This window comes from Heliangelus exortis, chromosome 31 (assembly GCF_036169615.1).
Source record: "Heliangelus exortis chromosome 31, bHelExo1.hap1, whole genome shotgun sequence".
NCBI classification, from domain to species: domain Eukaryota; kingdom Metazoa; phylum Chordata; class Aves; order Apodiformes; family Trochilidae; genus Heliangelus; species Heliangelus exortis.
Window position 1 is genome coordinate 706,943 of NC_092452.1, and position 27,694 is coordinate 734,636.

General features: G+C 61.4%; 3 protein-coding genes across 5 annotated transcripts in view; all 3 read right to left on the bottom strand.

Moving 5' to 3' along the window:
* Positions 1–673: 673 nt before the first annotated feature.
* On the bottom strand, positions 674–5,818 carry SHMT2 (serine hydroxymethyltransferase 2). The gene is made up of 12 exons (XM_071729542.1): positions 5,661–5,818; positions 4,454–4,651; positions 4,270–4,349; positions 3,856–4,056; positions 3,691–3,772; positions 3,338–3,460; positions 3,071–3,210; positions 2,722–2,887; positions 2,548–2,647; positions 2,149–2,304; positions 1,800–1,907; positions 674–1,106 (listed from the first exon to the last, which is right to left on the bottom strand). The coding sequence occupies exons 1-12, from the start codon at positions 5,682–5,684 to the stop codon at positions 979–981; spliced, it is 1,506 nt and encodes a 501-aa protein (XP_071585643.1). The 5' UTR covers positions 5,685–5,818; the 3' UTR covers positions 674–978.
* Positions 5,819–6,054: 236 nt separating this feature from the next.
* On the bottom strand, positions 6,055–21,346 carry NXPH4 (neurexophilin 4). Its single transcript, XM_071729563.1, has 2 exons — positions 21,083–21,346; positions 6,055–7,693 (listed from the first exon to the last, which is right to left on the bottom strand). The coding sequence occupies exons 1-2, from the start codon at positions 21,131–21,133 to the stop codon at positions 6,926–6,928; spliced, it is 819 nt and encodes a 272-aa protein (XP_071585664.1). The 5' UTR covers positions 21,134–21,346; the 3' UTR covers positions 6,055–6,925.
* A 2,898-nt stretch (positions 21,347–24,244) lies between these two features.
* The window catches only part of LRP1 (LDL receptor related protein 1), a 75,348-nt gene continuing 71,898 nt past the window's right edge, over positions 24,245–27,694 (bottom strand). For all 3 annotated transcript variants that reach the window (XM_071729469.1, XM_071729468.1, XM_071729467.1), the window contains 6 exons: positions 27,303–27,477; positions 26,877–26,981; positions 26,649–26,713; positions 26,311–26,398; positions 25,980–26,124; positions 24,245–25,360 (listed from right to left, as the gene is read on the bottom strand). In XM_071729469.1, coding sequence (XP_071585570.1) covers positions 25,220–25,360; positions 25,980–26,124; positions 26,311–26,398; positions 26,649–26,713; positions 26,877–26,981; positions 27,303–27,477 — 719 coding nt within the window. In that variant the 3' untranslated portion in view covers positions 24,245–25,219. The remainder of the gene's footprint in view (positions 25,361–25,979; positions 26,125–26,310; positions 26,399–26,648; positions 26,714–26,876; positions 26,982–27,302; positions 27,478–27,694) is intronic.

Sequence of the window (27,694 nt, forward strand, 5' to 3'; positions counted from 1 at the left end):
AGTCTTGCAAAGAGCTCTGAAGACAGAGAGTTGGGGTTATTCAGTCTGGAGAGGAGAAGGCTCCCAGGAGACCTTATTGGAGCCTTCCAGTATCTGAAGGGGGCTACAAGGAAGCTGGTGAGGGATTGTTTAGGATGTCAGGTAGTGATAGGACCAGGGGGAAAAGTTTCAAACTAGAGGAGGGGAGATGTAGATGAGATATTAGGAAGAAGTTCTTCGTGATGAGGGTGGTGAAATACTGGAACAGGTTGCTCAGAGAGGTGGTGAAAGCCCCATCCATCCCTGCAAGTTTTTAAGGCCAGGGTGGACAGGGCTCTGAGCAATCTGATCTATTGGGAGGAGTTGGAACTAGATGATCTTAAAGGTCCCTTCCAACCGTGAAAATTCTGATTCTCTGCACCCCACAGCAGCCAGACCAGAGGGAGGGCAAACTGGGCCACCATCCCTGCTGTACCCATCTTGCTCCTTAGTGTAACTCCCACATCTCTCCTGACCCTCAGTCTGCTGGGTCAAGCAGCAGGGCAGAGAAGGGGAAAGGACACAGAGGCATGGCTGTGGGCAGTGGGACATGGGGGTCTGGGCCCTGGCAGTCCTGAGGGGCCCCAGGGATCCTGATCCCCCACACCACCTTGTCACCCACCTTTCCATCCCCAGCTCAGCACCTACACACCCCTGTAGAGGCAGGCTCTCCCCCCACTTTTATTGGCAACCTCCCCACTGTAGAGAAGTGTGAGACTTGCTCAGACAGTGGGGGTGAGCAAGGACTGGGACCCATCAGGGTCTGGGGGTCATCTCTGTACCCTAACACTGAGAGCAGGACAGGGTGGGGGGGCTGTCCCCCACCCCAGGGAGGGAGCAGCTGATCCCAAAGGTGCTGGTGAAGGGATGAAGGGGAGAGGGGAATGCAGATGGGGGGGGGTTTAGGCTTCCCCTTGCCCCCAGGTAGTCCCAGCCCAGCAGGAGGGGTGAGACCCCCCCTCAGTGGTCACTGAAGCCAGGCATGGGGAAGGCACGAGCGAAGGTCTCCACACGCTGGCGCAGGTCAGCCAAGCGTTGCTGCGTCTCCAGGTCCTGCAGCAAAAAGGTCTTGAAGTCCTGGAGCTTGCCTGGGGGAGGAGGGGGAGACAGTGAGAAGGGTGGGGGGGGATATTACAGCAGCTCTGTCCCTGCCCACAGTGAAAAAAATTCTTCCTAATTTTTATATGGAGCTGCCTCTCCTCCAGTTTATAACCATTGCCCCTTGTCCTGTTGTTGGTCACCCCTGAGAAAAGTTTGATTCCATCCTCCTGGCTCTCTCCCTTTGCATATTGATAAACATTGATGGGGTCACCCCTCATTCTCCTCTTCTCCAAGCTGCAGAGCCCCAGCTCCCTCAGCCTTTCCTCGTAAGGGAGATTTTCCACTCCTTTAATCATCTTGCTGGCTCTGTGCTGGACTCTCTCCAGCAGTTCCCTGTCCTTCTGGAACTGGACACAATATTCCAGATGCAGCCTCACCAGGGCAGGGTATCGGGGGAGGAGAACCTCTCTTGACCTACTAACCACCCCCCTTCTGATACACCCAGGATGCCATTGGCCTTCTTGGCCACAAGGGCACATTGTTGGCTCATGGTCAACACCCAACACCCATTCACCAACACCCCCAGGTCCCTTTCACCCATGCTGCTCTCCAGCAGCTCAGTCCCCACCCTACACTGGTCCCTGGGGTTGTTCTTTCCCAGATGTAAGACTTTGTAAGACAAATGAAGAGGTGCTGACTGACACCCAGGAAGGGGGGAGAGAGGGGCTCCTCTCACTCACTGGTTTTGCTCTTGACATCCAGGGCCAGGGCAATGCCCTCGTCGATGAAAGCCACAACTTTCTGGAAATCCTCCTCATGGAAGTGGCGTGAGGTCAGAGCAGGGGCACCTGGGGGATGGAGCCCATCAGAGCTGGGACCTCCTTGAGGGCATGATCTGCAGAAGCCAATCCCACCATGGGGCTCCCCAAATCCTATCTCCCATGGGGTCCCATACCCTTCTCCAACTTCCCATGGGGAGTCTTCAGAGGGATGAAACAGAGGGGGATTCCCCCCGATAAAAGCCTGGAGACCCACCCCAGGGAAGGGGCCCGAGGCAAGTGCCCCCCCCAAGGAGGGCCCATCCCTCACCCAGGCGCAGCCCCCCTGGTGTGAGTGCACTCTTGTCCCCTGGGCAGGTGTTCTTGTTGGCAGTGATGGAGACGAGTTCCAGCACCCGCTCAGCCCGCGCCCCGTCGATGCCCTTGGGCCGCAGATCCATCAGCACCAGGTGGTTGTCAGTGCCACCTGGGGAGCAAGGAAAAGGGATGAAGAGCAACAGCCAAGCCTTAAACACCCTCCCCACGCTGCCAAATCTCAGCCCCTTCCCTATTCTGCCTCCTCCTGCCTCCGCAGCCCTGTTGTGCATTGCACTCCCAACCCTACCACACTCCCCACGGGCACCAAGACTGAGTGGTGGTGCCACTTGTGACCTACTGCAACCCCATTCATCCATCCTTGTCCCCGAAAGTCTGGGGAAGGAGGCATTACCTGACACCAAGGTGTACCCACGCTGGAGCAGTGCCTGTGCCATGGCTTTGGCATTCTTCAGCACCTGCTGGCAGTACTGGCGGAAAGCTGGCGAGCTGGCCTGGCAGGGGACAAACCGTGTCAGTGTAGGGCTTGGTCATCCCCCAACCCTGAGCCCATCGGGGCAGCACAGACCTGTTTGAGTGCCACAGCCACAGCAGCAATGGTGTGATTGTGGGGCCCTCCTTGCAGGGCAGGGAAGACAGAAAAGTTGATCCTGTCCTCCAGGTCGTAGAGTATTTCCTTGCCTGTTTTTTTATCCACCGAGCGCACACCCTTGCGATAGAAGATCAGTCCTGACCTGGAGGTGAGACAGAGTTGGCCCCACTCCTCCCCATCTCCCCCCAGTCACCCCAGGGCAGGGGCTCAGCCTCCCGGGGCAGTGCTGACACCACAACCACCACCCCACAGGTCCCTGTTGCTCAGTCAGACAGAGCATGAAACACCCCCTCTGCTGCACCTTCCCTCACCACATGGACCTCACCTGGCACCACGCAGGGTCTTGTGCGTGGTGCTGGTGACCACATCAGCGTGCTCAAAGGGTGAAGGGATGACCTTGGCTGCCACCAGCCCACTGATGTGCGCCATGTCTGCCAGCAGGTACGCCTTCACCTCCTCGCACACCTGGGGGACGTGTGGGGCACGGGGATTCACGGGCTGTCCCTGTCCCCGTGGCCACGGGCAGGGTGTGACTGCCCCCGAGAGACACGGGAGCTGCTGTCACCCCCGGGTGGAGCCCACTGCCCTGTACCTTCTTCATCCGGCTGTAGTCGATGAGGCGGGCGTAGGCGCTGGTGCCGGCGATGATGAGACGGGGACGGAAGAGCCGTGCTGTCACCTCCAGTTGGTCATAGTCAATCAGCCCCGTGGCTGGCTGCAAGAGAAGGGCAGGCAGCCTGCTGACATGCACCTCGCTGTCCCAGCACGTTTGGCTGGACCACAGGTAGCTCTCAAGCACCCCATGGCACGGGGAGGCAGCCGGGACATAAGGAAGAGGAGGGCAGGAGATGGCAGAGCAGCTTGGGCACCCCAGAGGCAAAGCTGGGATCAACAGCTCAGCCAGCAGCTCCCCTCCTCCCCCAGGAACCTGCTCCTTGGGCTCACGTTAAGTTTGTAGGGCATTGATTCGAAGAAGATGGATGTTGCTGAGATTCTCTTGGTGTCTGACATGTACCCATGTGTGAGGCTGCAGGGGAAGGCAGAGGTGCAGGATCAGGCTGGGCCCCTCAGGAGGCAGCAGGCTCCAGGCTGCCCCTCCCTGCTACCTACTGGCCCCCATCAGGCAGGTCCAACCCCATCAGACGGTCGTGGGGCTGCAGCAGAGCTGTGTAGGCTGCAAAGTTGGCTGGAGAGCCTGAGTAGGGCTGAACATTGACACCCCAGCGGGCAGGATCCAGGTCAAACGCCTCCAGAGCCCTCTGCTCACACAGCAGCTCAATCTGATCCACCACTTCGGCTCCTCCATAGTACCTGGAGGAGCAGGGAGGGGGTTACAGGGAGCTTTCCCACCACCAGCCCCACAGACTCCCACCCTGCCACTCAGAAGACCTCAATGGAGAGGACAACCTCCCTGCTCCTGCCCTGGGGTTCTCCTTAACCTTTTCTGCAGCCAAATGCCAGCTGCAGGAGGAACCCCGACACCCCCACTGCCCTCCTGCCCCCAAGAACCTCCCCCCTCTTTACCTCTTGCCAGGGTACCCCTCCGAGTACTTGTTGTTGAGGCAAGAGCCCAGGGCTTCCAGTGCTGCTCGGCTACAGAAATTCTGAGAAAATAAGAGGGGTCAGAGACCGGGCAGCAGTGCTCCCACCTGAGCAGGGGTTCCCCATGACCACGTCCACCCCCTTCCCCGAGCACCCCAAAGCACACCTCAGAGGCGATGAGCTCCAGCCCCCGGCACTGCCGATCCTTCTCCTTCTGGACCAGGTTCCACATCTCGGGGTCGCTCTCAGCCAGGCTCTCCTGCCCCGTCCAGCCAGGCACGGGCCTGGTGGCAGCAGCCGTGGCTGTGCCGTGCTGTGCCCGCTGGCTGCTGATGGCTACCTGGCCACCACATCGCTGCAGGGCCTGCACAGGAGACAGGGGGCTGACAGCCTGTGACCCAGCACAGGTGGTGGCCAGGCCCCCTCGTCCCTTCAAGGTGACAACAAGACCCCTGTGTTCTGCCTCCAGCCACCACTCGGAAGAGGTACGTGGGGACCCACAAAGTGCACAGGGAACCCCCCCGAAGTCTCTTGGGCAGGACCACTGTGCATCCACCGAAAACCCGGTACCGAACCGGCTGCGGGTGCAGAGCACGTGCGCGGCAGAGCTGCGGGCCCGTGGGGGCGGACGGACCGGCAGGGACCCCCCCCCTCCTTGTGGACGGGGCTGCGGGGGATGCTTCGACGGTCCCCTCACAGCACCACCCTGCAAAACAGAGGGGGACCCACTGCTCCCCTCAGCCCGGGGTCCTGGGGGACACGGAGAGGACACTGTACCCCCTCGCTTCGCCCCGGCGGCAGCGCCCGGTGCTCGGTCCCGGGTGATGTAACCGCTGCCGTCCCGTTGCATCACCCGTGGGGCCATGGTCGCCGGGCAAGGGCCAAGGCCGGTGGCGGTGGCTGCACGGGACTGGGGACTTTCGGACGGACGCAAAGTCCGCGAGACCGGGTCGGGGGTCCGCTGTCCAGCCAGGGAGTCCGGGGCTGGGACCGGGACCGGGCGCTGCCGCCCCGACACCCTCCGGGGCAGGAGCTGCGTCCCTCCAACCTCAAAGATGCGCTGGGTCGAATGGGGGTCCGGGAGAAACGCGTATGCGGACGCGAACCCCCGGGCACCGGGACCCCCCGAACTACCCCGGGAACCGAACACCCGGGGTCCGGGACCCCCTGCGAGCACCGGGACCCCTGCGGGCACCAGAACCCACGGAGGAGCAGGACCCTCTGCGACCACTGGGACTCCCCCGGGCACCGGGACCCTCCCGAGTACCGAGGCCTCCTGGAGGCACCGGCACCCCTGGGCAGCAGCAGCAGCACCCCGCGGGCACCGGCGACCCCCGGTACCGGGACCTCCCCCTCCTCGCTCCGAAACTCACCCTGCTCAGGCGGAGCGGCCACATCTCGGTCAGCCCTGCAGACGGGTTCCAGCCGGGTCCCAGCCCCGGCACCGGTACCGGTCCGGCCCGGTCCGGCCCCACCAACGCCGCGCGAGCACTGCCGGGGCGGAGGCGGAGCCACCGGCACCGCGGAGCCCGACGGGAAACTGGAAGGGCAGCCCCCGAACCCCCCAATCCCACCCCCCCGTCCAGGCAGGGGTACCCCGATCCTGGCACTGCCCGCACCTCATCCCTGCCCCCCGCACCGCCATTCCGCCTCCCTCTCCTCCCACACCCCCCGCCTCGTCCCCCCCGTGCTCCCCTCCATCCCGGGGGGAAGCGGGAGGCCGGGGGCCCCCACCGTGGCGAGTATGGCATCAGCAAAATCCACCGCTTTTCCATTTTTTCCCCCAATGTTTTTTTATTTATTTTCCACTTTTTTTTTTTTTTTTCCATTTTCCATTTTCTTTAAAAAAATATGAAGAAGCCCCTGCCCACGGCCAGGGTGACGGACGCCACCAACAAGAGCCCTGCCGGCTCCAGAGGCCCCTGGCGTGGCACTTCTTCACGGGATGGTGGTGGGTGGCAGGCAGCTGGGGGGGCTGCAAATCGGAGTGAGGGGCAGTGAATCTGGGAAGGGTCCTCCCCGGGGGGGTTGGGGTCTCTATGGGGCACCAGGGGCTTGGTTTAGATGTTTCAGTGGTGCTGCAGCCCAGGGAGAGGGGAAAAAAAAAAAACCTCAAAAATACCTGGACAGATGCCCTTGCACAGACTGGCACGCATGCACGTGTCCACACACGCACACATCCACATCTTCCGTGACTGCAGAAAAACAAAAACCCTTCCTCCCCCCAGCTCTGGGAGGCATGAGGTGAGTCTGACCTCTCCCCAGCTACCCCCTTGCTATAACTGTATGTGAGGCTGTACCCCTACACTCACCCACACACTCCCAGGGACCCCAGCCTCGCTCCTGGGATGATTGGGGAGGGGGCATGGGGACTGGGCCCTTCACCTGCACCCCCATCTAAATGCAGTAATGGGAGTACAGCTGGCAGTGGGGCTGGGCCCCCCTGTGCTGGCAGTGCCCCGGGTGGGCTAGCCCTGTTCTCACCCCTGTGCCCTACGGAGATGCTGTGGCAATGAAGAGGGAGCTGGCGTGGGGGTGATGTGGGGGGGGTGGGCACCGTGCAGCTGGCACGGGGTGCAGGAGCCCCTGTCCACCATCTGCCTCCAGCTCCGGTGTTCACCGCCCCTTCCCGCAGCCATCAGCCGAAGTAGGGGTTGTCGTGCTGGAAGTTGTAGTCAGGGCAGACCTTCTGGACCAGCTTGTAGTCGATGCTGAGGAAGGAGATGAAGATGCAGATGACCTTGAAGGGCTTGGCACAGAGCCAGGCGGCGTGGCTCTGCGTGTGCTCGGTGAAGCACACCTTGGAGGGGTCGTAGAGGCACGGTTTGTTCTTCCGTGCCCGGTTGGTCTTCTCATACTCCACGTGGCAATTGAGGGCCTTGGCTGGGCGCCCCTCGGGCAGGGTGCTCTGCTGGGGGGGAGGGTAAGGGAGCGGCGGGGGGGCTGGCACCACCATCTCAAAGCCCACTGCCTTGGAGGGGGGCACGATGCTGACCGAGACGTTGCCCAGGCTGGAGGAATTGTGGCGGAAGTAGACGCTGAAGGTCCCGTTGATGTGGTCGACTATCTTCCCCGTCACCAGCAGGCTGAACTTGAGTGTCTTGATGTTGAAGTAGAAGTCACCCCAGCCAAAAATCTTCTTGGTGCGGGCAGACTTGAGCGAGGGCTTGCGCCGGGCACGGGGGTTCAGCAGCTCCCCAGCTGTCTGGTTCTTCTGCCAGTCCCAGGGGTTCTGCGCGGCACCCGAGGGTGTCCCAACCCCCCGGGGGGGCTCAGCTGGAATCAGCCGCCCGAGGTCAAACATTGGGGGCTTCAGCGTGCCATAGGGGACATCCTTGAGGAGACCAGAGGTGCCCAGCTGCAGGTACCCCAGGGTCTTGGCAATGTGGCCCCCAGCACACAGCGTCTGGGGGAAAGAGGACAAAGACTGCACAAGCTGTGCCTGTCACCTCCTTGCTCATCCTCCTGCCTGTCCCCACAAACCCCTCCCACACCCCATGCCTCCCCCCCTTTGGCACCATGCCCCCCACCCTGCCCACATCGCTCCCAGCTGTGCCCATGGCCAAGCCTGGCTGCATCCTGCCCTCCTGCCCCCCCAAGCCCTGCTTGACCCCCTCAGACCTGTCCCACACACACACTCCAGGAGCCAGGGCTGCTCCTCCAGCATCACCCATGTCCCTGTGACAGGAAGAAGCTGGATGCTTTACTATTCATGATTGCTGGCCCCACCACAGCTAAGGCTGATAAAAATGCAGGGGGGTGGGGGGCAGCAGCGTGTACAGAGAGGGGGAGGCATCAGAGCCCTGCACCGCCTGCCAGGGAAGCCTAATTGCATTACCCAGTGCCTCTGATCTGCAGCTGAAATTACAGAGACCCCCACCAGGCTGCAAGGCAGCTGCTCCGCCCTCCAGGATAATTGCACCGGGAGGACACAGCTGAAGAGTGGGGTACATTGTGTGCAGAGGGGGGCACAAAAGGAACGAGCAGGGACCCCTTTCTCTGCCTGGGGGGGAGGGGGCTGCGGTCACTTTCTGCATGTTGGAGAGGGAGGGAATTTGCAGCAAAAGCAGAAAAGATTGGCAGCAGCTGGGAGGAAAACACCAAACAGCTGCAAGGGCCCTGCACTGGCAAGGGGACAACCCCCTCATCTAACACAGAGCCAGAAGCCCTTGGCAAGAGCTGTCACCACGTGGGGTGAGACAGCTCCTCTCCTGATGGGGTAAATTGAGGCAGGGAACTGTGATGGAGACCCCCTGCCTGGTCTCTCCAACCTAGGCCAGCCATGAACCCACTTAAGGACATACTGATGGGCACTGGTATGCCAGGATCCTCTGGAGATGCAGCCAGCAGTGTCCTGTGCCACCTCCCAGCTACACTGGTTGAGAAAGGGACCCTGTGCACCAAGGAGGCTGGGACAGGACTGCAGTGTCCTCTTCCTGAGGTTCCCCATGGCCATCGTTCTGCCCGCCCAGCTGCTGGAACTGACATTGTGCAGCTCAGCAGCAGTAAGCAGAGACAGCTGGCACCTCTCCAGCCCTGGGACCCCATCTCTGACGTGCCCCGTGTCCCTCCCTGCCTGGCTCCTGCTTCCCCATCCCTCAGCCTGGCTGCTGCTGGCTCTGCACCCTGGTGCCCGGCGTGCCCCTGCCTGCCCTGCCAGCTGCTCCCGGCACACAGGATGCTGCTCTGTCAGCCCCAGCCTCGTCAATCACTGTCACCCCTGAGCTGGCAGGTGTTCGGGCTGCTTTGGCAATTTTTTTGCTCTGGACGACCTGTTTCCCGAGAGGGATGCAAAGAGGAGGGGAGCTGGGAAAGAGGCAGGGAGTAAAGGCCTGTGGGGGGGACCTCAGGCATCTGTACCCCTGTAGTAAATTGAAGCATATCTCAGTGCTGAATCTGAGCCAGTGGGGCTGGAGGCAGGGCCAGAGGCTCCTTCCTGCCATTGCTGGGGACTCATTCTGCCACAGCCACCCTGCAGCACTGACAGAATGGCTCTGCACTGCTTCCCCCTCAGAGCACAGTGTGCTGATGCCCCCCCATCAGAGAGCAGTGAGCCCCCAAGCCCCCTGCTCTGTGGCCAGGAAGACTTGTGTGCAGGGATTGGTCTTTTCTAGGCCACCCTCCAGGGATGGAACCAACTCCAGGGAGAACCATCCCAGCCACGGGTACCCGTGCTTGCCCTGCTCCTCTTCAGCTGCAGAACTGGAGTCTTGGCAAGGCTCTGCTGTCTCCGGGATCTACAGCCTTATCCCTCCAACACTGAATGTGCTGGGCTGAGTCTGTAAATCTGCTCCAGACTGACCTCATCACCCCCCACCCCGCTTCCCTGTGCCACACGGGCAGGAGGAGGCATCCGGGGCGCTGCTACCGGCACCGGCCACGCTGCCCCAGGGCTCGGTCTCTGCCCGGGACTTGGGCTGCCTGACCCCAGATCTATGGGAAGGGGTGGACGATGTGTGGGGTCTCTGCCCAACCTGGGGAGGAGGGACGGGTGCCGTGCTGTTCGAAGCTTTGGCTGAGCATCCCTGCAGCCCCTGGTTCCGGTTTAGCCGTCCCCCGGCTCCCTCCCGAATCTCTCTTTGAGCACGGCTGCTGCCTTCGCCCTTATCTATATTTCAACGCAGCTTCAAAGCCGGGTGCCTTCACCAGCTAGAGAGAGGGAGCGAGTGCAGCAGGACCGCCAGATGGAGAGATAAATGGGGGAGGGGGAGAAGGGCAGCCCCTCAGCACCCCTCCTCCAGCCAGGAGAGTGGCATCTTCTGGGGGGGACATGACAGCAGCCCCGTCGGGACCGCCACTCCCTACTATGTCCCAGCCATCGTTATCCTACTCGTACATATTCATCAGCCCAGGAGCCCCCCCACATCCCACTTTGGGGATCTGGGCCTCTCTCACCATGAGACAGAAGGGCAACGGGCACCAGTAGCCCCACAGCCAGAAGGGGAGCCCCCCAAACCTGCCTGCACCCATGGAGAAGGGACAGGGAACGATGCAGAGACTGCAGCCCATGGGGGAAATGAGTGTACACGAGCACACACTGCCCAATCCCCCACCAGCCCAGGAAAGATTTCTGGAGGCTTCTCAGCTCTGCACTGGCTTTCCATCTCAGCCAGGGCTGAGAGCCAGGATGGCTGGTTCGCCACAGCAGTGCTACGTGAGTCACCATGGCTCTCCTCCCCGTGCCTCAGTTTCCCTTTCCAAGTCAGCCCCCTTTGATGATCCCCTGCTAGAGGTGAGAGGGATGCAGTGGAGATGGGGGGACAAGGGGAACAGGGCTGTGATGGGGAACGGATGCAGACAGAGATGCAGGAGGGACAGGGAAGTGACAGGAAGGCAGTGGGGAGGGGATGCAGTGGGAAACAGTGAGGAGGGGGAAGAACTGGGGAAAGAAGTGCTGACACCAGCCCCCTGCATTATGAGGGCTGAGGGTCCCTAGGCCAGGCTTGGGCACAACAGGACCAAGGGATGTGGGACAGGGCAGGGCACACCTGGGAGAAAGAGGCTCCCATCCCTGCAGGGAGATAGGTGCCCCTAGCCCCTCACTCAGGGCACAGGGCCAGGCTGGAAGCCCCCCCCCCACCCTTAGGCCTCCCCCCCAGGAGCTGCTGGGGAAGAGGGGGATGAAAGGGAATTGCAGAGCAGGGCAGCGACTGCCGGTGCAGTCAGGGCTATTGATTGAGGCATGAGCACAGCCCAGGGCCCTGGGCAGAGCTGGGGTGCAGGGTAGACCCCTCAGTACCCACAGCCCCCAGTGCAGCTCCAGGAGGATGACAGCCCCTGGCCAGCCGGGGGTCTCAGAGCCTGTGGGCAAGGGGCATGGTGGAGTGGGGCCACATCAAGCCTCTTCTACCACAACGCTGAGGGGGAGCCAAGGTCACCCCCCTGCACCCTGCCAGCACTGTCAGCATTCAGGGCAGGTCCCACTCACACCTTGCTGTAAATATTAATGTTTCTGATTGTCAGTGGTTGGGGTGCAGCATGCACACAGGTGGATGTGAATCTCTCAGACATGCTTCAAAGGTAAGTGTGGGGGTCCCGGTGACTCCTGTTCCTGCAGGGGTATGTGCAGAGCCCCCTCCTTCTCTGGCCATACCAGAATCTGTCCCCTGTGCCTGAGGAGGGCCATGCTTGGCTCTGCTGGGTGCTGGGCTCCAGCTGTGATGCACCAGTTGTGTGTTTGTCCGCCACGCTTGTTTTTCACTGTTACACATGCATGTGCTGCTGCATCTGCACATTACCCCAAGACAACGATTCGTGGGTTTGCTGCTCTTAAACCCCTTGTGCACTTTTCTTTATGTGTGGGGGGCTGTGCAGGGCTGCCACGGATCTGCATGCACCTGTATGTCACTCCACGTGTGCACAAGCAGCCAGGCAAGGATGCAGGAAGGGCTGGGGGTGGCTGTGGAGGGACTGGGAAGGCTCTCAGTGCCTGCATCAATTTGGCTTGTCAGGGCCAGCAGTGATGGCCACTCACATCCCATTTGCTGGCAGGGCCAAGCACCGTCAGCTGCTCCCCTGAGACCTGCGGTCACCTTGGCGGAGGGGAGCAGATCAGCACAGGAGTGGCTGCCCCAGTGTGGGCTCTGATGAGCTCCTGGCACCCTAAGAACACGGCTATGATTAAAGGGACCGTCTGAAAGCAAACCAATCACTGCTTATGCCAGGAGCAGAGCATCGGTGACAGCCTCCACTGAAGGCCCTGTCCCTACAGCCAGACCGTCCCCCCGCTTTGGTGGGGGTCAGCGTCCGAGCAGGTGTCAGTCTGCAGATTGGGGTCTCCAGCTCTCCCCGGGAGCACAGGGTCAAGCCGGTCTCTTCCCTGTCACCCTCTGCCTTCGTTAGTGCATGGAGATTAATTGGAGGTGGTAAGCAACAATCCCCACAGGCCCGCTCCCCCCCCCCGGAGCAGCACAGCCCGGGGCGGTGTGGCATTTCCAAAGGTTAGCAGCAAACAAGGTGCCTGTGACAGCTCCCATTTATCTCGCTGGCGCCGCGCGGGTGCTAATGCGGTGGCAGGGTGAGGCGGTGCAGCGGGGCCGGGCTGCCAGGAGGGACCCCGATGGTGCCGAGGCGTGGAACACACCGCGCGTGGGCAAGAACACGCAGCGAGCTCCGAGTGTGCAAGAGCTCACACCCGCAGCTGGGCACCCAGAACCCCGAGCGCCCGACCCAGATCCACCTGCAGCAAACGTGTCAGCGAGCACAACAAATGCCTGCGGGTGTTCGGGTACACCCGGGCTGCTCTGAGTACAGCCGAGTGTGCACGAGTGCCTTCAGGTGTCCTGCACACCCCTGTGAGCACACCGGTGTGCATACAGGCATACAGTTGCTACAGGAATGGGGTGCAGGACAGTCTCAGGAGAGAGAAAGGACAGAGCCCCCACCTCAGCCTCACAAGGACAAGAGGAGAAACCTGTTGGCTGTTCCACTGACTGCCAGCACAAAGACACCTGAAAGTTAATCCTGACCAGCAGCTCCAGGGCCGGGGTGCCTGGGGGGAGAGATCTGTCTCTGCTCGGTGCCCCCCCCCCCATCACCCTTGCTGGCACCAGCCCTGCCATGCACAGGACACTGCCCCACAGCATCTCACCCCACACTGCCCCCCAGCATCTCACCCCACACCACCCCCAGCATCTCACCCCACACTGCCCCACAGCATCTCAGCCCACACTGCCCCACAGCATCTCACCCCACACCGCCCCCAGCATCTCACCCCACACTGCCCCACAGCATCTCACCCCACACTGCCCCCCAGCATCTCACCCCACACCACCCCCAGCATCTCACCCCACACTGCCCCACAGCATCTCAGCCCACACTGCCCCACAGCATCTCACCCCACACCGCCCCCAGCATCTCAGCCCACACTGCCCCACAGCATCTCACCCCACACTGCCCCCAGCATCTCACCCCACACTGCCCCACAGCATCTCACCCCACACTGCCCCCAGCATCTCACCCCACACTGCCCCACAGCATCTCAGCCCACACTGCCCCCCAGCATCTCACCCCACACCGCCCCCAGCATCTCACCCCACACTGCCTCACAGCATCTCACCCCACACTGCCCCCAGCATCTCACCCCACACTGCCCCCCAGCATCTCACCCCACACTGCCCCCCAGCATCTCACCCCACACTGCCCCCCAGCATCTCACCCCACACTGCCTCACAGCATCTCACCCCACACTGCCCCACAGCATCTCACCCCACACTGCCCCCCAGCATCTCACCCCACACTGCCTCACAGCATCTCACCCCACACTGCCCCCAGCATCTCACCCCACACTGCCCCACAGCATCTCACCCCACACTGCCCCACAGCATCTCACCCCACACTGCCCCCAGCATCTCACCCCACACTGCCCCCCAGCATCTCACCCCACACCGCCCCCAGCATCTCACCCCACACTGCCCCCCAGCATCTCAGCCCACACTGCCCACGCCTGGTCCATCCTCTCCACACATCGCAGCTCCTTGTTGTTGTCACTCATGTTGTCACACTCTGCTCCCTGCCAGGACCCCCCCCAAGCTGCAGTTGCCCCACACAATGGGACCACATGGATGTGGTGGGGCAAAGGGGCGTCGTGCTCCAGGGGACGCTTAACCCGACGCAGTCCCAGGCACCGAGGGGATCAAGCAGGCGACAGACAAGGACAAGTCAGGATGCACTCATGCACGGCCATGCTGCCACACACAGCCATGGTGATGCCCAGACAAATATTGCCCTGGAAGCGAGCTGTGTGATGACCCAAAGGCCTCCTCGGTCTTTTTTTCTGTCTTTTCTGTGCCCCCACCTCAACCTCCAGCAGCAAACACAGCACAAGGACAGGCGGCTGCAGGACCACCAGCACCGAGAGGTGGGGTGGGTGGGGCAGCACCAGCACATCCTCGGGGGATGCAGAGCCCATCAAAGTCAGCCCACTGGGTCATTACAGTGCAGGCTCCTGGTACCACAGGACCCGTGCTGGGGTCCTGGTCCCGGTGACACGCCCAGAGTGCCCGAAGTGACTCTGGCACGAGCACCGGTGTCACCTCATGCAGGAGCACAACCTGTGCAGGGCCGGGAGGAAGCTTCCTATAGAGGCATTTGCCTTCACCCCTAAACAGACACCTCACTCCTCACAGACAAAAAAAATATGCAAATGCTTCAGCTTTATTAACGCGCTCGGCACGCGCTGGCTAATAAATATTTCATAGCCCGAGTAGGACTTTTTTTCCTGCTTCTTCTTTCTTTTCGTTTTGGTTCCTTTTCCCTGTCACTCGTTTCCTGCCTTTTCTTTTCTCAGCCATTGTTTTATTTATTTATTACTTTTAAGGGTTTCATGGTGAGACAGGAACTGGCAGGTGGCTAGGGGGGGAAGCAGGGAAAAAAAATGTACGTCTCCAGTCTCTCCCCCCACGGGTGCAAAAGAAAAGTGCTGTTAAGAGCAAAGGAAAAAATATAATAGAAGGGAGGAGACAGCACCAGGCAAAGGATTCAGGGCTTGTGTGACTCATTGGACTCAAGAAAGAAAAGAGAATGAGTGAGAAAATGAGGAGATAAACGGAGCGGGAAGGGGGAGTGGGGTGTGCAGAGCCGGCGGCGAGGGGGCACGGGGGCGGTGGAGGGATGGGGACGCAAGGGGTGATGGGTTCCCAAGAAATTGAATCCTGCTCGCCCAGGCAGTGTGGTGCAGAATGCCTCGGAGCCAGCCAGAGCCCAGCCTCCCTGGAACACCCGGCTTGGCTCGGCCCGGAGGACACAACACCGCATAGGGATGGGGCAGAAGGGACCGGGATTCACTGGGAAGAGGGGCTGCCCCCCTGCCAGCACCTGCCACAAGCCACCCTCCTGTCCTGTGGGGTGTCAGGGCTGTGAATCCCACGGCTGAGCCCCCCTCCTGCCCTGAGGAGTGAGCAGACATCGGCAGCTCACACGGACAGCGTGTGGGGAAGAGGAGACAGAGCTCATCTTAGGTCACTTCTGCATCCCCAGCACCCAGGGATGCCCAACCAGGATGCCCGTGCATCCCTTCTTCAGCCCTTGCAGCTCTGCCTCAGTTTCCCTACACTGGAGCAGGCCAGCAGGGCTCACTGCACCCCCTCCAGAGAGCTCTTCAGCTGGCGAGGTCTTTCCAGTGGTTGAAGTGAGTTAGCAGCTTCCCCCCAAGCCCCACTCCAAACCAGAGGGACCACAGGCCCTCAGGGACACAGCCCCTACCTTCTGCCCAGCTGCCTCTCCTCCCCCCCAGCCCGTCCCCACCCCCTCACCTCACCATTTCACTTTATTATTGCAATAAATGTAGCCATAAAAGTGGCAGGTATCGGCGTGCGAGGAGATCGCTTCTCCTGAGCTATGGAAATGTAATTTCGAGTGTGCCCGGGAAATTTTATAAGATCGTATCAGGCAGGATCATAAATTGCATTTCCAGACCCCCCCCCCCCTTTCCTCCCTGCGCCACCCACCCCCTCCCCCCCACCCCCGATGAGACTGGGGCTGGTACGAAGGTCACCACAAAGAGGGGAAAACACAGGACTGTCCTCTTAGTGGGGACCCCATCCCCATGTCCTCCCCCAGCAGTGCACCCCACTGCCCCCATCTGCCCTCGGCACATTCCCAGGGCTATCCGGGACTTATTCACCCCTGGAGGAGGAGGAGGAGGAAGGGAGGAGCAGCAGCAGGGACAGGGGTGTAGCCCGCATCCCCTCTAGCAGCAGAGGCTGATTAAAACCCTCTGAAAGACCAAAGAGCACGGGAGACCCTGAAGGGCATTGCTAGGGCCACGGATCCTCTCAGGCTGTGGTCCCAGGGTCACAAGGGACGTATCCCACCTCAGCTGGACACCGACAGCCACCAGGTACAGGAGACAACAGGTCCCTGCAGCCCAGCATCCTCGGGGAGCCCCTCACAACCCCCAGGGCCAGATTCATCGCTGCTTTGTGTGCGGAACAGAGGCTCCACTGCTCGGTACTGGAGGGCCAGGAGGAGGAATCAGAGGGGTTTTGCCCACTGTGACACCCACTGAGGACAGCTCAGCTGCCGTGGGTCAGGTGGGGTCTGTGCTGTGGGCTGAGCAACCTGCCATGCCCCGGGTCTACAGCAGTCAACCCCTGGCCATGCAACAGGGTCTGATGGGGATTTGTTTGGGGTGGGGAAAATTAATCCCATGGTGAGCACAGGGCCCTGCAGGCTCTTTGCAGCTGATCATTTTTGCAGGCTGGGCGCTCATTTCCACAATGACTTTCCTTTTGCAACAGCGATCAGGAAAAAAGGCAGGGAGGGGGGAACACGGGCACAGGGACGTGATTATTTCTTTAGTAGCAATCCAAGCGGCTGGAGAGGAAGCTTCATCTTTCCTGGGCCATTTACCTTCAGCGCCCGAGCGCGAAGGCTGAGCCAGGCAGCTCTTCAGAGATGCTGGAGCTTGGCCAGGGCAGGCGAGGGGGGGGACGGTGAAGCTTTCAGCTGCCGGGGTCTCACTGTTGGACCATCGGCTGCTGGGACTTTGACTCCTCTGAAGGAGGAGCTGTGGATGCAGGAGAGGGGAGCAAAAGTCATTAATCTGAGAGTGTTAATTGGCACGGGTGTGATTAGCAGTGGGGCTGATGGTTGCCCAGCTCAGAGCTGCTGTCACGGAGGTGGGGGGGGGGAAAGCTTTTCTGGCTGCCTCATCGTCCCAGCTCTGGCCACCCTCTCCCAGCCCCCAGCAGAAAACTGGCAATTAAAACAAGAGGAGGGGAAAGCAATAAGGCAGGCCCTGTATTTCAGACAGAACAACACATGGGAGAGCAGGAGTGGGTCTGGCCAGGGGGCACCCATGGGTTTCCCCCTCCCCAGCTGCTGCTCCCCCCACTCAGTGGAAGGCTGAGCTGCGCCACGCTCCAGGCTCCAGCCTTATTGAATCTCCCAGCTCAGGGTGCAAAGGGCTCCACAGGGAAGAGTTATTAAAAAAAGGGAAATGAGTCGCTTGGAAACCTTCTTTCAGAATAACAGTGTGTGTTTGTTTGGCGATAGATTAGCTCAGCCATGCTGAGCACACAGCACCAGCCGCAACAGCGGTCAGCTCAGATCTGCAGGAACTGGGAGAGGGGACACACATGGACCTGCTCCCTGGGCCCCAGCAGGCTCTGTCTGGGCACCATCCTCCAAGGGCTGGGCCCTGCAGCTCTGCACCCTCCCCAGAAAGAGGCTTGCAGGGCTGTACCACCACCCAAACACCGTTTTACCTTCCCCTGGCCCCAAATGGCGTATGCATCTCTGAGACATAAAATAGTTTATTTCTCCCCATAAATGGGAACTCACAGGTGGGATGAATAGGGGTGTCCTTGCACCAAAAGGGCTGGCAGCATCTGCTTAAGAGCAAAGCCATCTGTCAGCCAACAACCCAGCAAACGTGTGACAGCTCTTGGGTGACAGCAAGTGAAAGTGAGTAACACAGGGTGAATTTCCCAGAGGCTGACACCCCACGCCACCAACTTCCTGCTGGCATGGCCAACAGCACTGCAAGGCAGGATTTTCCTGGGAAGGGTTAATCCAGGAAGGAAAATGTGCCAGCAACACTCCAGGTGCTTCAAATACACTTGCTATCTCATGTCCCTGCCTGCCAGGAAAGAGGGAAACCGAGGCACGTTCCTGCAATGGCACAGGCAGGCAATAGGGCTGGAACAGGGGTGAGGAAAGACACCCAGTATCCCAGCTCCATCCCAATTCCTGTGCTGAGCCACCACATCCTTCTTCCCTTCCAGGCTGCCCAGCTGCACCTGGTTGCTCCTGCCAGCTCTTGGGCCAGGGGCAGGCAGTTCCCTCCACCACTGGTGTGGAACATGCTGTCACCCTGGCATCAGGGACCATGAGGCTGGCATCTGCCAAGAGGTAAAGCCAGGAGGTTGCTGGCCAGGAGCTGCCCTTCCTCTCTGCAGAATTACAGCCGACCCTCCCAGCCCAAGGACGGCTGCAGGAAGTGCCCAGGAGCTGCAGCCAACCTGCCCCAGCCAGGGACCTCTCCCATTGCTTCTGGGGGCACCAGTGCTGGACAGGACCCAGATCAGCAGGAAGCCAAGACAGCCCTACTTTGAGTCCCCCCCCCCAAGATTGAATGCTCAATGCACAGAAAAAAAATCTAATGTATAAACATAAACCAGCAAGCCTGAGGAAGGCTGAGGCAGGGAGATCACCTGCGGGTAGCACTGGGCAGCATCCCCTCCACCTGCCCAAGTGCTGCCATCCCACACCCAGGGTCAGGGAAGGAGAAGATGATTCCCAGGCAGCAGCAGCCATGAAGGGTGGGGGTCCAGGGGAGCTGATCTGCACAAACACGGCGGAGACGGGCACCTGCTGGACCTGGAGAGCTTGTCCATCCCAGCAGGGAGAGGCACACCCGCACCAGCACAAACACACACCCAGCAGGGATCAGAAAACACACGGCGTGGCAGGGGTCCACCCCGTGTCTCTGCAGCAGGAACACCCTGACACACACACTGTACCCACCACCCCCAGGGGAGGTACCCACATCACTCCCACACAACCTTGGCCCCAGCAGGATGTGGCACCGGGGAGCTCAGGTTCATTTGCAGCAACTGGGGATGGGGAGAGCTGATGGGGTCCCCCCACCCATCAGGCTGCCTCCTGTCCCCCAAAAGGGGCCAGGAAAATTTCTTCCCAGCAGAGGGCTGGGGGAAAGGGAAAGCTCTCTTTCCTTTCTACTGCAACTGCTGAGGGGGGATGGCTGTGCAGACCCCAGCCCCCTCCTGCCACCCGTCCCTGCTCCAGAAGCCCCCAGAACACTGTCTGGTCCTGTCCCTGCACCTCAGAGGGGCTGTGGCTCTCTGCCCCTGCCAGCACCTCCTGGGGTTGTGCCCCACACATGTGGCTGGAGGCTGCTGCACCCACGAGGCCACCCCACCCCCAGATGGGGGTCTGCTCCCTCTGGCTGCAAGCCCCCTCCTCACCCCCCCAACAGCCGCTGCCTGCGCGGGCAGGGAGGGGGACAGGGCCAGCGCCCTGCTCCTGATTTCATCAAAACAAAACCATTTGTCTTGAAGCAGCTCCAGCACCGACAGATGCTCTGCGTTAGATGGACACGAGGAGGGGGGGGTCACACAGAGCCACCCCCACACACAGAGACACACACATCTATCCATCTCTACCCATACAGAAAGGAGCTTGCCAGAGAGAGACAAGTTGCAAGAGCCTTTGCCTGGGGGGTAGGGTTGTGCAGGGGGGGGGGAGATGGGGTGGGGGGGTGTCCCTGATGTGCATCCAATTCCCGAGAGGGAATTGACTCGTTTGATTTTATTCATGAAACACAGAAAGTAAAAATGGAGTGTCAGGAAATCAGATCTGCTGGGTGATGAGTCTGCCCCCCCCGGCAGGGCCAGGGGAGCACAATTTCCCCCATTCACGACCACTACAGACACTGGTGCCAGATGCAGTTGCAGCCCCTCAAACCCAGCAGCTCCCAATGGGGGGGGAGGAAGGGGGTAAAGCCACACTGGGCTCCAAGAGGAGGTGACAGAGAAGGGACATGCAGGGGTGAGTGGCTTTGGAAAACATTTAGTATCTGGGACCGCGGGACATCACAGGGAGGGCTCTGCGGGTGGGGAGGGTGTCTCTGCATCTGCAGCCTCTCCTCATCCTCCACAAACAGGCAAAGGGGCGACACCAAGCAAAGCCCCTCATCTGGCTCAACAAGGCCAAGCCTGGCCCTGGGGTAAATGCCCTGGATGCCCTGGATGAGGGGGTAACTGTGGTGAGATGAGGGGGGCAGAGCTGGTGAGGAGATGACCCCTCGGCAGAGGTGAAGGCCACGCTAGTGATGGAGCTGAGCCCACACCAAGTCAGGACAGAAATGAGGCACCACCTCTGCAGGTGGTTCTAGTGCTCACACCCTTGGGGAGGGGGGGGGGAGGAATCTCTGTGGCCCCAGCTCAGCCCGGGGTGCTGCAGGCCCCCCCTGCACTCCGCAGCGCAGCCTCCCCCCACTGCAGACCCGAGCCCTCAGCTTCCTGCGGGACAAGAGGACCCCACGGTGTGCAGGGTCCCGGCCCCTTCACAGAGCCCCCCGCAGGGTCCCGGTCCCCCGTGCGCGGCCGCCCCCACACTCACGCGCGTCTCCGTCTCGCGCGTCTCGCTGTCGTCCCCCCCCCGCCCCCCCCACACCTGCCAGACGGCGCCTTCCGCGGTCTGCAAAGATGGGGGGGGACTGCTGCTGGCAACCGTGGGGGTGTATAGGGGCTGCACTGACGGCGGGACCCACCGCTGCAACCCCCACCTCATGAGCCCCCCGCCCCGCAACTCTGCCCGATGTCCGAACGCGGTGCCCCGCGCCCCCCGAGCAGTCCGGGACAGCCCCAAGCCATCTCCAACTTGGGGTGAGCAGGAGTCCCCCGCTGTGCAATCCCTGCCGGGTGGCCCCCCAGCCGAAAAACTCTCCCATTCACCTCCCTGAAAACGGCCCCCACCATGATTGCACGACCCCCTTTCAGGATTGCACCCCGCACACACAGAGCTGCCCGCTATCTCCGTGACTGCTTGAGCCCCGCGCGATGGCACGACCCCCCTTTCCCCCCCGCCCCGAACCGCACGTCTCCCCAGTAGCCGCACGTCGCCGTCCCCCACTGCACAACCCCCCCACGGCACGGCACGAACCCCCCGGAATTGTTCCACCCTCCCAACAACTGCACGACCCTGCCTCACGGAACTGCAACCCCCGCCGGTAATTGCACCCCCCAAGAACCACGCACCCCGCCGGCGGCAGCAGCAACTTTGCTGCCCGCGGGCGGGCACGGCCGGGGCGCGCCCGGTCCCCCCGTACCTGCAGCAGCAGCAGCCAGGGCCCGAGGAGGGGCAGGCGGCGGACGAGCATCGCGGGGCTCCGCGGGGCTCCCGGGATGGAGGGAGCGCGGCAGGGCGGGCGGAGGAGGGAGGCGGTGGCGAGGGGAGGCAGGAAGAAAGTTGGAGACTTGCTGGGGCCGGGCGGTGCCTCGGCGGAGCCCCGCCAATCCCGGCCCGCCGCCCCCGCGGGGGGGGCACCGAGCGGGGGCGGCTCCGGGGGGCGCCCGGGGACCCCGCACCCAGCTCCTGCCCGCAGCCGCGGCGGCTCCGGGCCAGCCCTGTGCTCGGGGAAGGGGCAGAGCCGGGGCTGCCGGGAGACCCCAGCACCTCGAGATGGCCCCGGTCCTTGCTCCTGTCCGGGGGGATGTGGTAGCACCTGGGGGGAGAGTCCTGCCCACCCCCATCCTGCCCATCTGCAGCTGGGGAGCAGAGCCGGGGCCCTGCTCCTGCCCCCTCCCCCCCGATACTCCAGCAGAGAAGGACGACCACCCTTACAGGACAGGCTGTGGGGGGCAACCCCCAGGCCCTGCACACATGAGCACCGCTGCCTTGCACACGCGTGTGCAAATATCCCCACCCACGGCACACCCCCCGAGTCTTAGGGGGAACACCCCACCCTGGTCTGCTCCATGAACACATGTGTGCATGCACATGCACACACGTGTTCTCACCATCCCTCCAGCCCCTCACAGAGAGGTCTGCCAGGTGTTTTCATACCCACCTCCCCTTCCCCAGCTCAGCAGGGATCCCTCCCCAACACTATCACTTTATTGTTATTACTATTATTGTTACTGTTATTACTATTATTATCTACTCGCCTTCCCCGGGAAGCTGCTGGCAGGGGTTTTGGTATCATCAGGGCTGGGGGCAAGCACAGGATGGGGGGAGCATTGCAGAACTGCGTACGTGTGGAGACAGAATGAATAAAAGGTAAAAGAGAAATAAGCAACAGAAAGGGAGAGGGAGAGAAATGAAGGGAAACAGGAGAAAAAGGGAAGGGAAAAGAGAGGGCAGCGCTGATGCGGAGTGGGGTGGATCCAGGAGTCCTGGAGCTGTGGGGGTTCAGCCATCATGCCAGCCCCACACAAACCCCACATCAGCCCTGGGCAGCATCATGCCTGGCTGTGCCAGCTCCCAGCCCCACCCTGTCCGGGGCAAATGGCACCTCAGCCCAGGGTCTGCAGCTGGGGTGCAGGGGAACCCTCCCTCCAGGGAAGGCCCCTCCAGCCCCTCTTGCTGCTACCATGGTGCCAGTGCTGCTGGGAGAACCCCTGCCAGCCCTACACCTGCTCCTTCCCTGCTCCCCACTCCTCACGCTGGTGGGAACCTTCACACCCCACTCCCAGCTCAGCCAGGATCCCACAGCAGCCCCCTCCCCAGGGACCCCTGCATCCGCTCCCCCTTCCCAGTGCTAATTTACCCTGTTTGCCCCAGGGCTGCAGAAGGGATGGGACAGCTGGACCCCCACCAGAGACTGAGTGGGGTCAACCTCCCCAGCACAGCCCATAGGGCCTCCAGACCCCCTGCCCCAGTGAGGCTGGGGCCTCACCCCGCATCACTGGACTAAAGTCCCGGAGGGTTCTGGTGCCCTTGAGTCTCACCAGGGTCTGCGAGAGCTCCGGAGGACCCTGGGAAGACCCCTCCCACACAATTAAGAGCCCACTGAGTTAAATTTGGGATGGCAGAGGCATAGCAAGGGGAAATAAGTGAATGCTTAAAAAATAGAAACGATTGAGGGGAAAAAAAAGATTAAAGAGGAGTGGGGGGACAAAGGGGGAGGAGGAAAGGGGAAAAAAAAAGCCTCTCGGGGAGATATAAGAAACTGATAAGTGAACAAAGAGCCGGTATTGAAATACATCTGAGGGCCGTGCTGCGCTCGGCCTTGCCGATCTCTTTGCTGAGGGTTTGGGGGTTTCAAAGGCAGCACCGCGGAGCCCAAGGGGCTGGTGCTGCAGCGGGTGAAGGCAGGGAGGGGGTCGGGGGTCAGCCCGCGCTGCCGAGCCGCTGGCCGGGGGTGCCACGGGTCCCGCCGCGACCTTAGGCTCCCCTCACGACCCGCTCCCGGCGGTCCTGCCGCCCTCCCCCCCCGCCCCGGTACATGGAGGGCCCGAGCCAGGGAGATGGGCCGGCCCGAGGGGATGGTGCCCCAAGCACGGGCCGGCCCCAACACCGTCCCCCATCCCGAGTCCCCCGGCGCGGACAGGAGCCCCCGGCTGGCCAGCCCTGCCCTCCGGCCCCCGTCGTCCCGGGGGTGCGTGCTGTCCCGCCCAAACCCTGTGCCCACAGCACCCAGCGCTGCCCCGACCGTGGCCCGGGGCTGTGCGGGGAGCAGCGTGGCCGGGGCGAGGAGCGGTGGGAGAGGGTTACACGAGCGGGAGCTGAGGAGGGGACAGACGTCGGGTGAGCGACCCTCGGCCGCCCCCCTCCACCACCCCTCTGCCACCCCCAGCCCTCGTTCAGCCGGTGCGCGGACCCGGTGCCTCCCTGGTGGGAGGGTGTGCGGGACAGGGCCCAGCACCCGTGTCTCTGCCCATCACAGACCCGCACCGGGGGGCACCCGGGGGGCGTGCAGCCCCCCCGCTCCCTTCTCGAGGGCGGCGGCGACATCTGGTGGTGGCTGCGGGGCCCGCGCGCCGCCGGCGCCCGGTTCTGCGTGACCGATGCCCCCCGGTGCTCCTCGCCCGGGGCTGTGGGGTATTTCTGCGCAGAGGAAGAAACTGGCGCCGAGACCTTGGCAGCGGGGCAGCCCCCGGGGGGGGGAAGGGGTCAGCGGGGCAGCCCCCGGGGGGTCAGAGGGGCCCCGGGAGTTGTCGCCGAAAGCGGCGAGGAGCCGCACCGCACACGCGTGGGCATCACCCCGAGCGCACACGCACCAGCTCGGGTGCTGCGACCCCGAGCTCGTCCAGCTTCCCTTTCTTTCCACACTCCCGGCCTGGGGTCCTGCAGGGAAACCCTTCTGTCCCTCCCGCAGGGACACGGGATGGCCCCGCTGGGATCCCTCCTGCCTTGCACCATCAGTCCCTGACACCTCTCCTTGCACCACGGGGCTGCGGGAGGCCAGGGCTGTGACACCCGGTGACCTGGGGCCCAGCTCCCCCCTCTCGAGCCTCCCCCGCACTTCCCACCAAACAGCAGACCGTGCTTCAGTTTTTAAAAATTTTATTTATAACAATATCTGTTTTGTTTAGTTGTAAAGTAATCCAGCAAAAATTATTAAAACATTTCCCCTCAATAAAAGGATGGGGTCGCCCTCCGCCCTCCCCCCACATGCGTTTATTTATTTCTACTATAAAAGCTAGGTCATTTCCGTGTTTTTTTGTGGGTTTTTTTTGTGTTGGGTTTTTTTTTTTTTTTTCTCCTGTTAAAAAATGTGCATGTCGGAGAGCGGGCGAGGTGCAGGCAGCAAGCCGGAGTGACGGGCTGCAGGGCCAGGCCTGCCAGGGCTGGGGACCCTCTGCACCGCAATGGGGCTGGGGGCAGCAGTGGGGGTCTTTGTCCCTGTCCCCTGTAACAGTCGGGCAGAGCAGAGAATGGCAGGGAGGGAGAGAGGGAGGGAGGGGATCAGTGGAAGGAAAGGGGTAGGGAAGGGAAAGGGGAGGCGAGGGAGGTTTTGCAGAGGACAAGTTGCAGGAGAAAGGGGGACCCAGGGAGCAGCAGATTTGGTGGGGAAGGAAGCAGGGTCCCCAGAGAGGGGCACTGCATGAGCCGGGGGGGACAGCCCCCACTCTGACTCCCTCCTGCCTGCACCCCACGTACTGGTAACCCTGTGTCTCCCACTAGCCCCAGCCCCTGCGAGATCATCCTGGCACACCCACCCTGCTGCCATCCCTGCTCTGAAACGCTGGCTTGTCCCACGGGTGGGAGGGGGAGTGAGGAGGAACCCAATGTAAAGAAATTTAAAATAAACCAAAGCCAGATCTGGCAATGAGAGGCGCCGAGGCCTGGTACCGGGGAATATACAGGTAATAATACTGCTCACATAGAAAAGTAATAATCCTTCATTTGTACATTTATACAGTGGCTCTTGGCTCCCCTGGCCCCCACCCGCCTCCTGCAATGGATGTCTGTGCCAGGCACGGGCACCGTGGCCCGGCTGCCCTTTGCCCCCATCCTGCCCCTATGCCAGGGGGTCTGCCAGGTCGTCGTCCACGCCCCGTGACAGCAGCTCCCGCTTCTCGTCCGTGCTGGCCAGCGAGTTGCGGCTGTTGTGGGCGCCCATGTACAGCGTGGCGTAAACGGGGTTGGTGAAGTTGGTGGGCTGTGGAGAGGGGGGAGGAGGTAGGAGGGAGGTACGGCTATGTCTCTCCCAAGAAGAGCGGTCCTCAGAGCCATCCCTTGCCCCAGTGTGCCTCAGCAAGAGCCCACACCCACTATGAACTCCTGGACAGCACTACTGACCCTGTTGCCATCTGTCCCCACAGCCTACAACAACCCCAAAGCCTCTGCAAATCCTCGGAGCCCCACAGCCTTCTCTGGGCAGAGAGACCTGACACTGCCTCAGCATGCAACCATGCATGAGACCATGCAAGTATCAGCAAGACACGAGGGCATGGTCTCAAGTTGTGCCAGGGGAGGTTTAGGTTGGACATTAGAAAGAATTTCTTTAGGGAGAGGGTGCTCAGCCATTGGAATGGGCTGCCCAGGGAAGGGGTGGATTCTCCGTCCCTGGAGATATTTAAAAAGAGCCTGGATGTGGCACTCAGTGCCATGGTCTGGGAACCACAGAGGTAGTGGAGCAAGGGTTGGATTTGATGATCTCAGAGGTCCCTTCCAACCCAGCCAATTCTATGATTTTATGATTCTGTGTGCCCCTCTGCATCCCCACTTTGGGCCAGGCCCCCTACAGCTGACACTGCCACAGGGGCCCCACTCCTCACCTTGTCAGGGTCCAGGGCAAAGTCTGCATCCAGCAACTCCCCCACATCATCATCGGGCTCTCCCTCATACATTTTGTAGGTGGGGTTCCCAATCTCCACATTCATGGCACCGTTGGTCATCCGCTGGTGCTGGAAGCCCTTGGCGCTGTGGAGGGTGTGAGATGGAAGGTCAGTGCCAGCAGCACAGGGTGTGGTGAACAGAGCCACCACCAGACCAGCAGTCCTGCTTGTTTGTCCCACAAAATCAAAGCTTTCAAGGCCACCCCAAAAAGAGGGCTTTCTGTCCTGGCTGGGTAATGCTCCCACTTAGGCCCCAGCAGCTCAGACTCACCCTTTAATCCTCCACTTGTACCAGACAAAAGCCACCACGGTGAGGAGGATGAGCAGCAGCAGGATGGGGATGACAATAGAGGCTGTTCCTATGGGAGGAGAGGTGCAGTCACTGCAGGTACAGTGACAGCACGCACAGGGGCTGCTGCCCCCATGCCCTAAGTCCTGGCTAGGGGGTACAGCAGCCTGAGCTAGACCTGACCCCTCTCCACCAAAGAACAGGGGTCAGAAACTGCTCAGGGGCACAAGGCAGCTTCTCAAGCAAGGATACACCCTCGAACCCCCTGGTTTGGTGTCTGACCCCACAGTGCCCCCCAGGCAGGACTGCCCCATACATACGGTTGCTCTGCTGCTCGCTGACAATGAAGTCCTCGCAGCGCGTCCCCGTCATCCCCACCGGGCACCTGAGAGCACAGGGAGAGCACTGGGGTTAACAGGGGCAGGAGAGCATGTGGGGAGTGGGAGGGAGAGGTGGGGCACAGATCAGGGTCTGATAGTGGGGTGCTCTGCTTGGGGGAGCAAGTAGCCTGCCTGCAGCCCCCCACTGCCCCCCAAAGCTGTGCTTACAGGCACTCGGGCAGCTGTGTCTTGTCACTGATGGAGCAGGTACCACCGTGCAGGCAGTAATCGTCACAGGTCAGGCAGCTGGGTGCAATCTTGCCATCTGGGCAGCTGCAGGGCAGAGAGGATCAGGCACACGTGTACCTCCCCTCCCTCCCCCCCACCTTGGCCTGCCCTGTGCCCCCCTGTTAACTCATCCCTTTGGCATCACAGATGTTTCACACTGACAGCTGCTGGGACACCAGGACAGGCACTTCCATTGCCTCCTCCCAGGGCTCTCAGGCCTCCCACATTTCTTAACTACCCTGAATTACTGACCCGGCATCTCTCAGCCATGACTGATCCACAACACTCTAGACACAGATTTTTCTTGGGTCCTTGTGCCCACCCATCCCTTCTTTCTCCCTCGAGTTTGACATCCCTGGCACCTACATGCAGGAGACTTCTCCACTCTGTTTGTTGATGTTGCACTTGCCCTCCTGGCACCGGGAGCACTTGTTGTCCTGGCACTGGGAGCCCTCGAACTGCGGAGGGCAGCGGCACTGCTTGGTGCCACTGGCTGTCATCTGGCAGACACCTTCATTCTCACAGTAGTCGAAGCACTGACCTGCAGGGGACAGTGGGGTCAGGGTGGGCAACCTCACACCATCCCCTCAGACCACCAGCTCCTCAGACCACCAGCCCCTCGGACCACCAGCCCTCTGGAGGGGTGCTCGTCTACCACTGAGGACCACCCCACCCCAGATCTCCAGAGAGCATCCCCCAGAAGAGGGCACCCAGCTGTCCATCCTCCCAGGCTCTGTCCCCACCCTGGACAGGTGGGT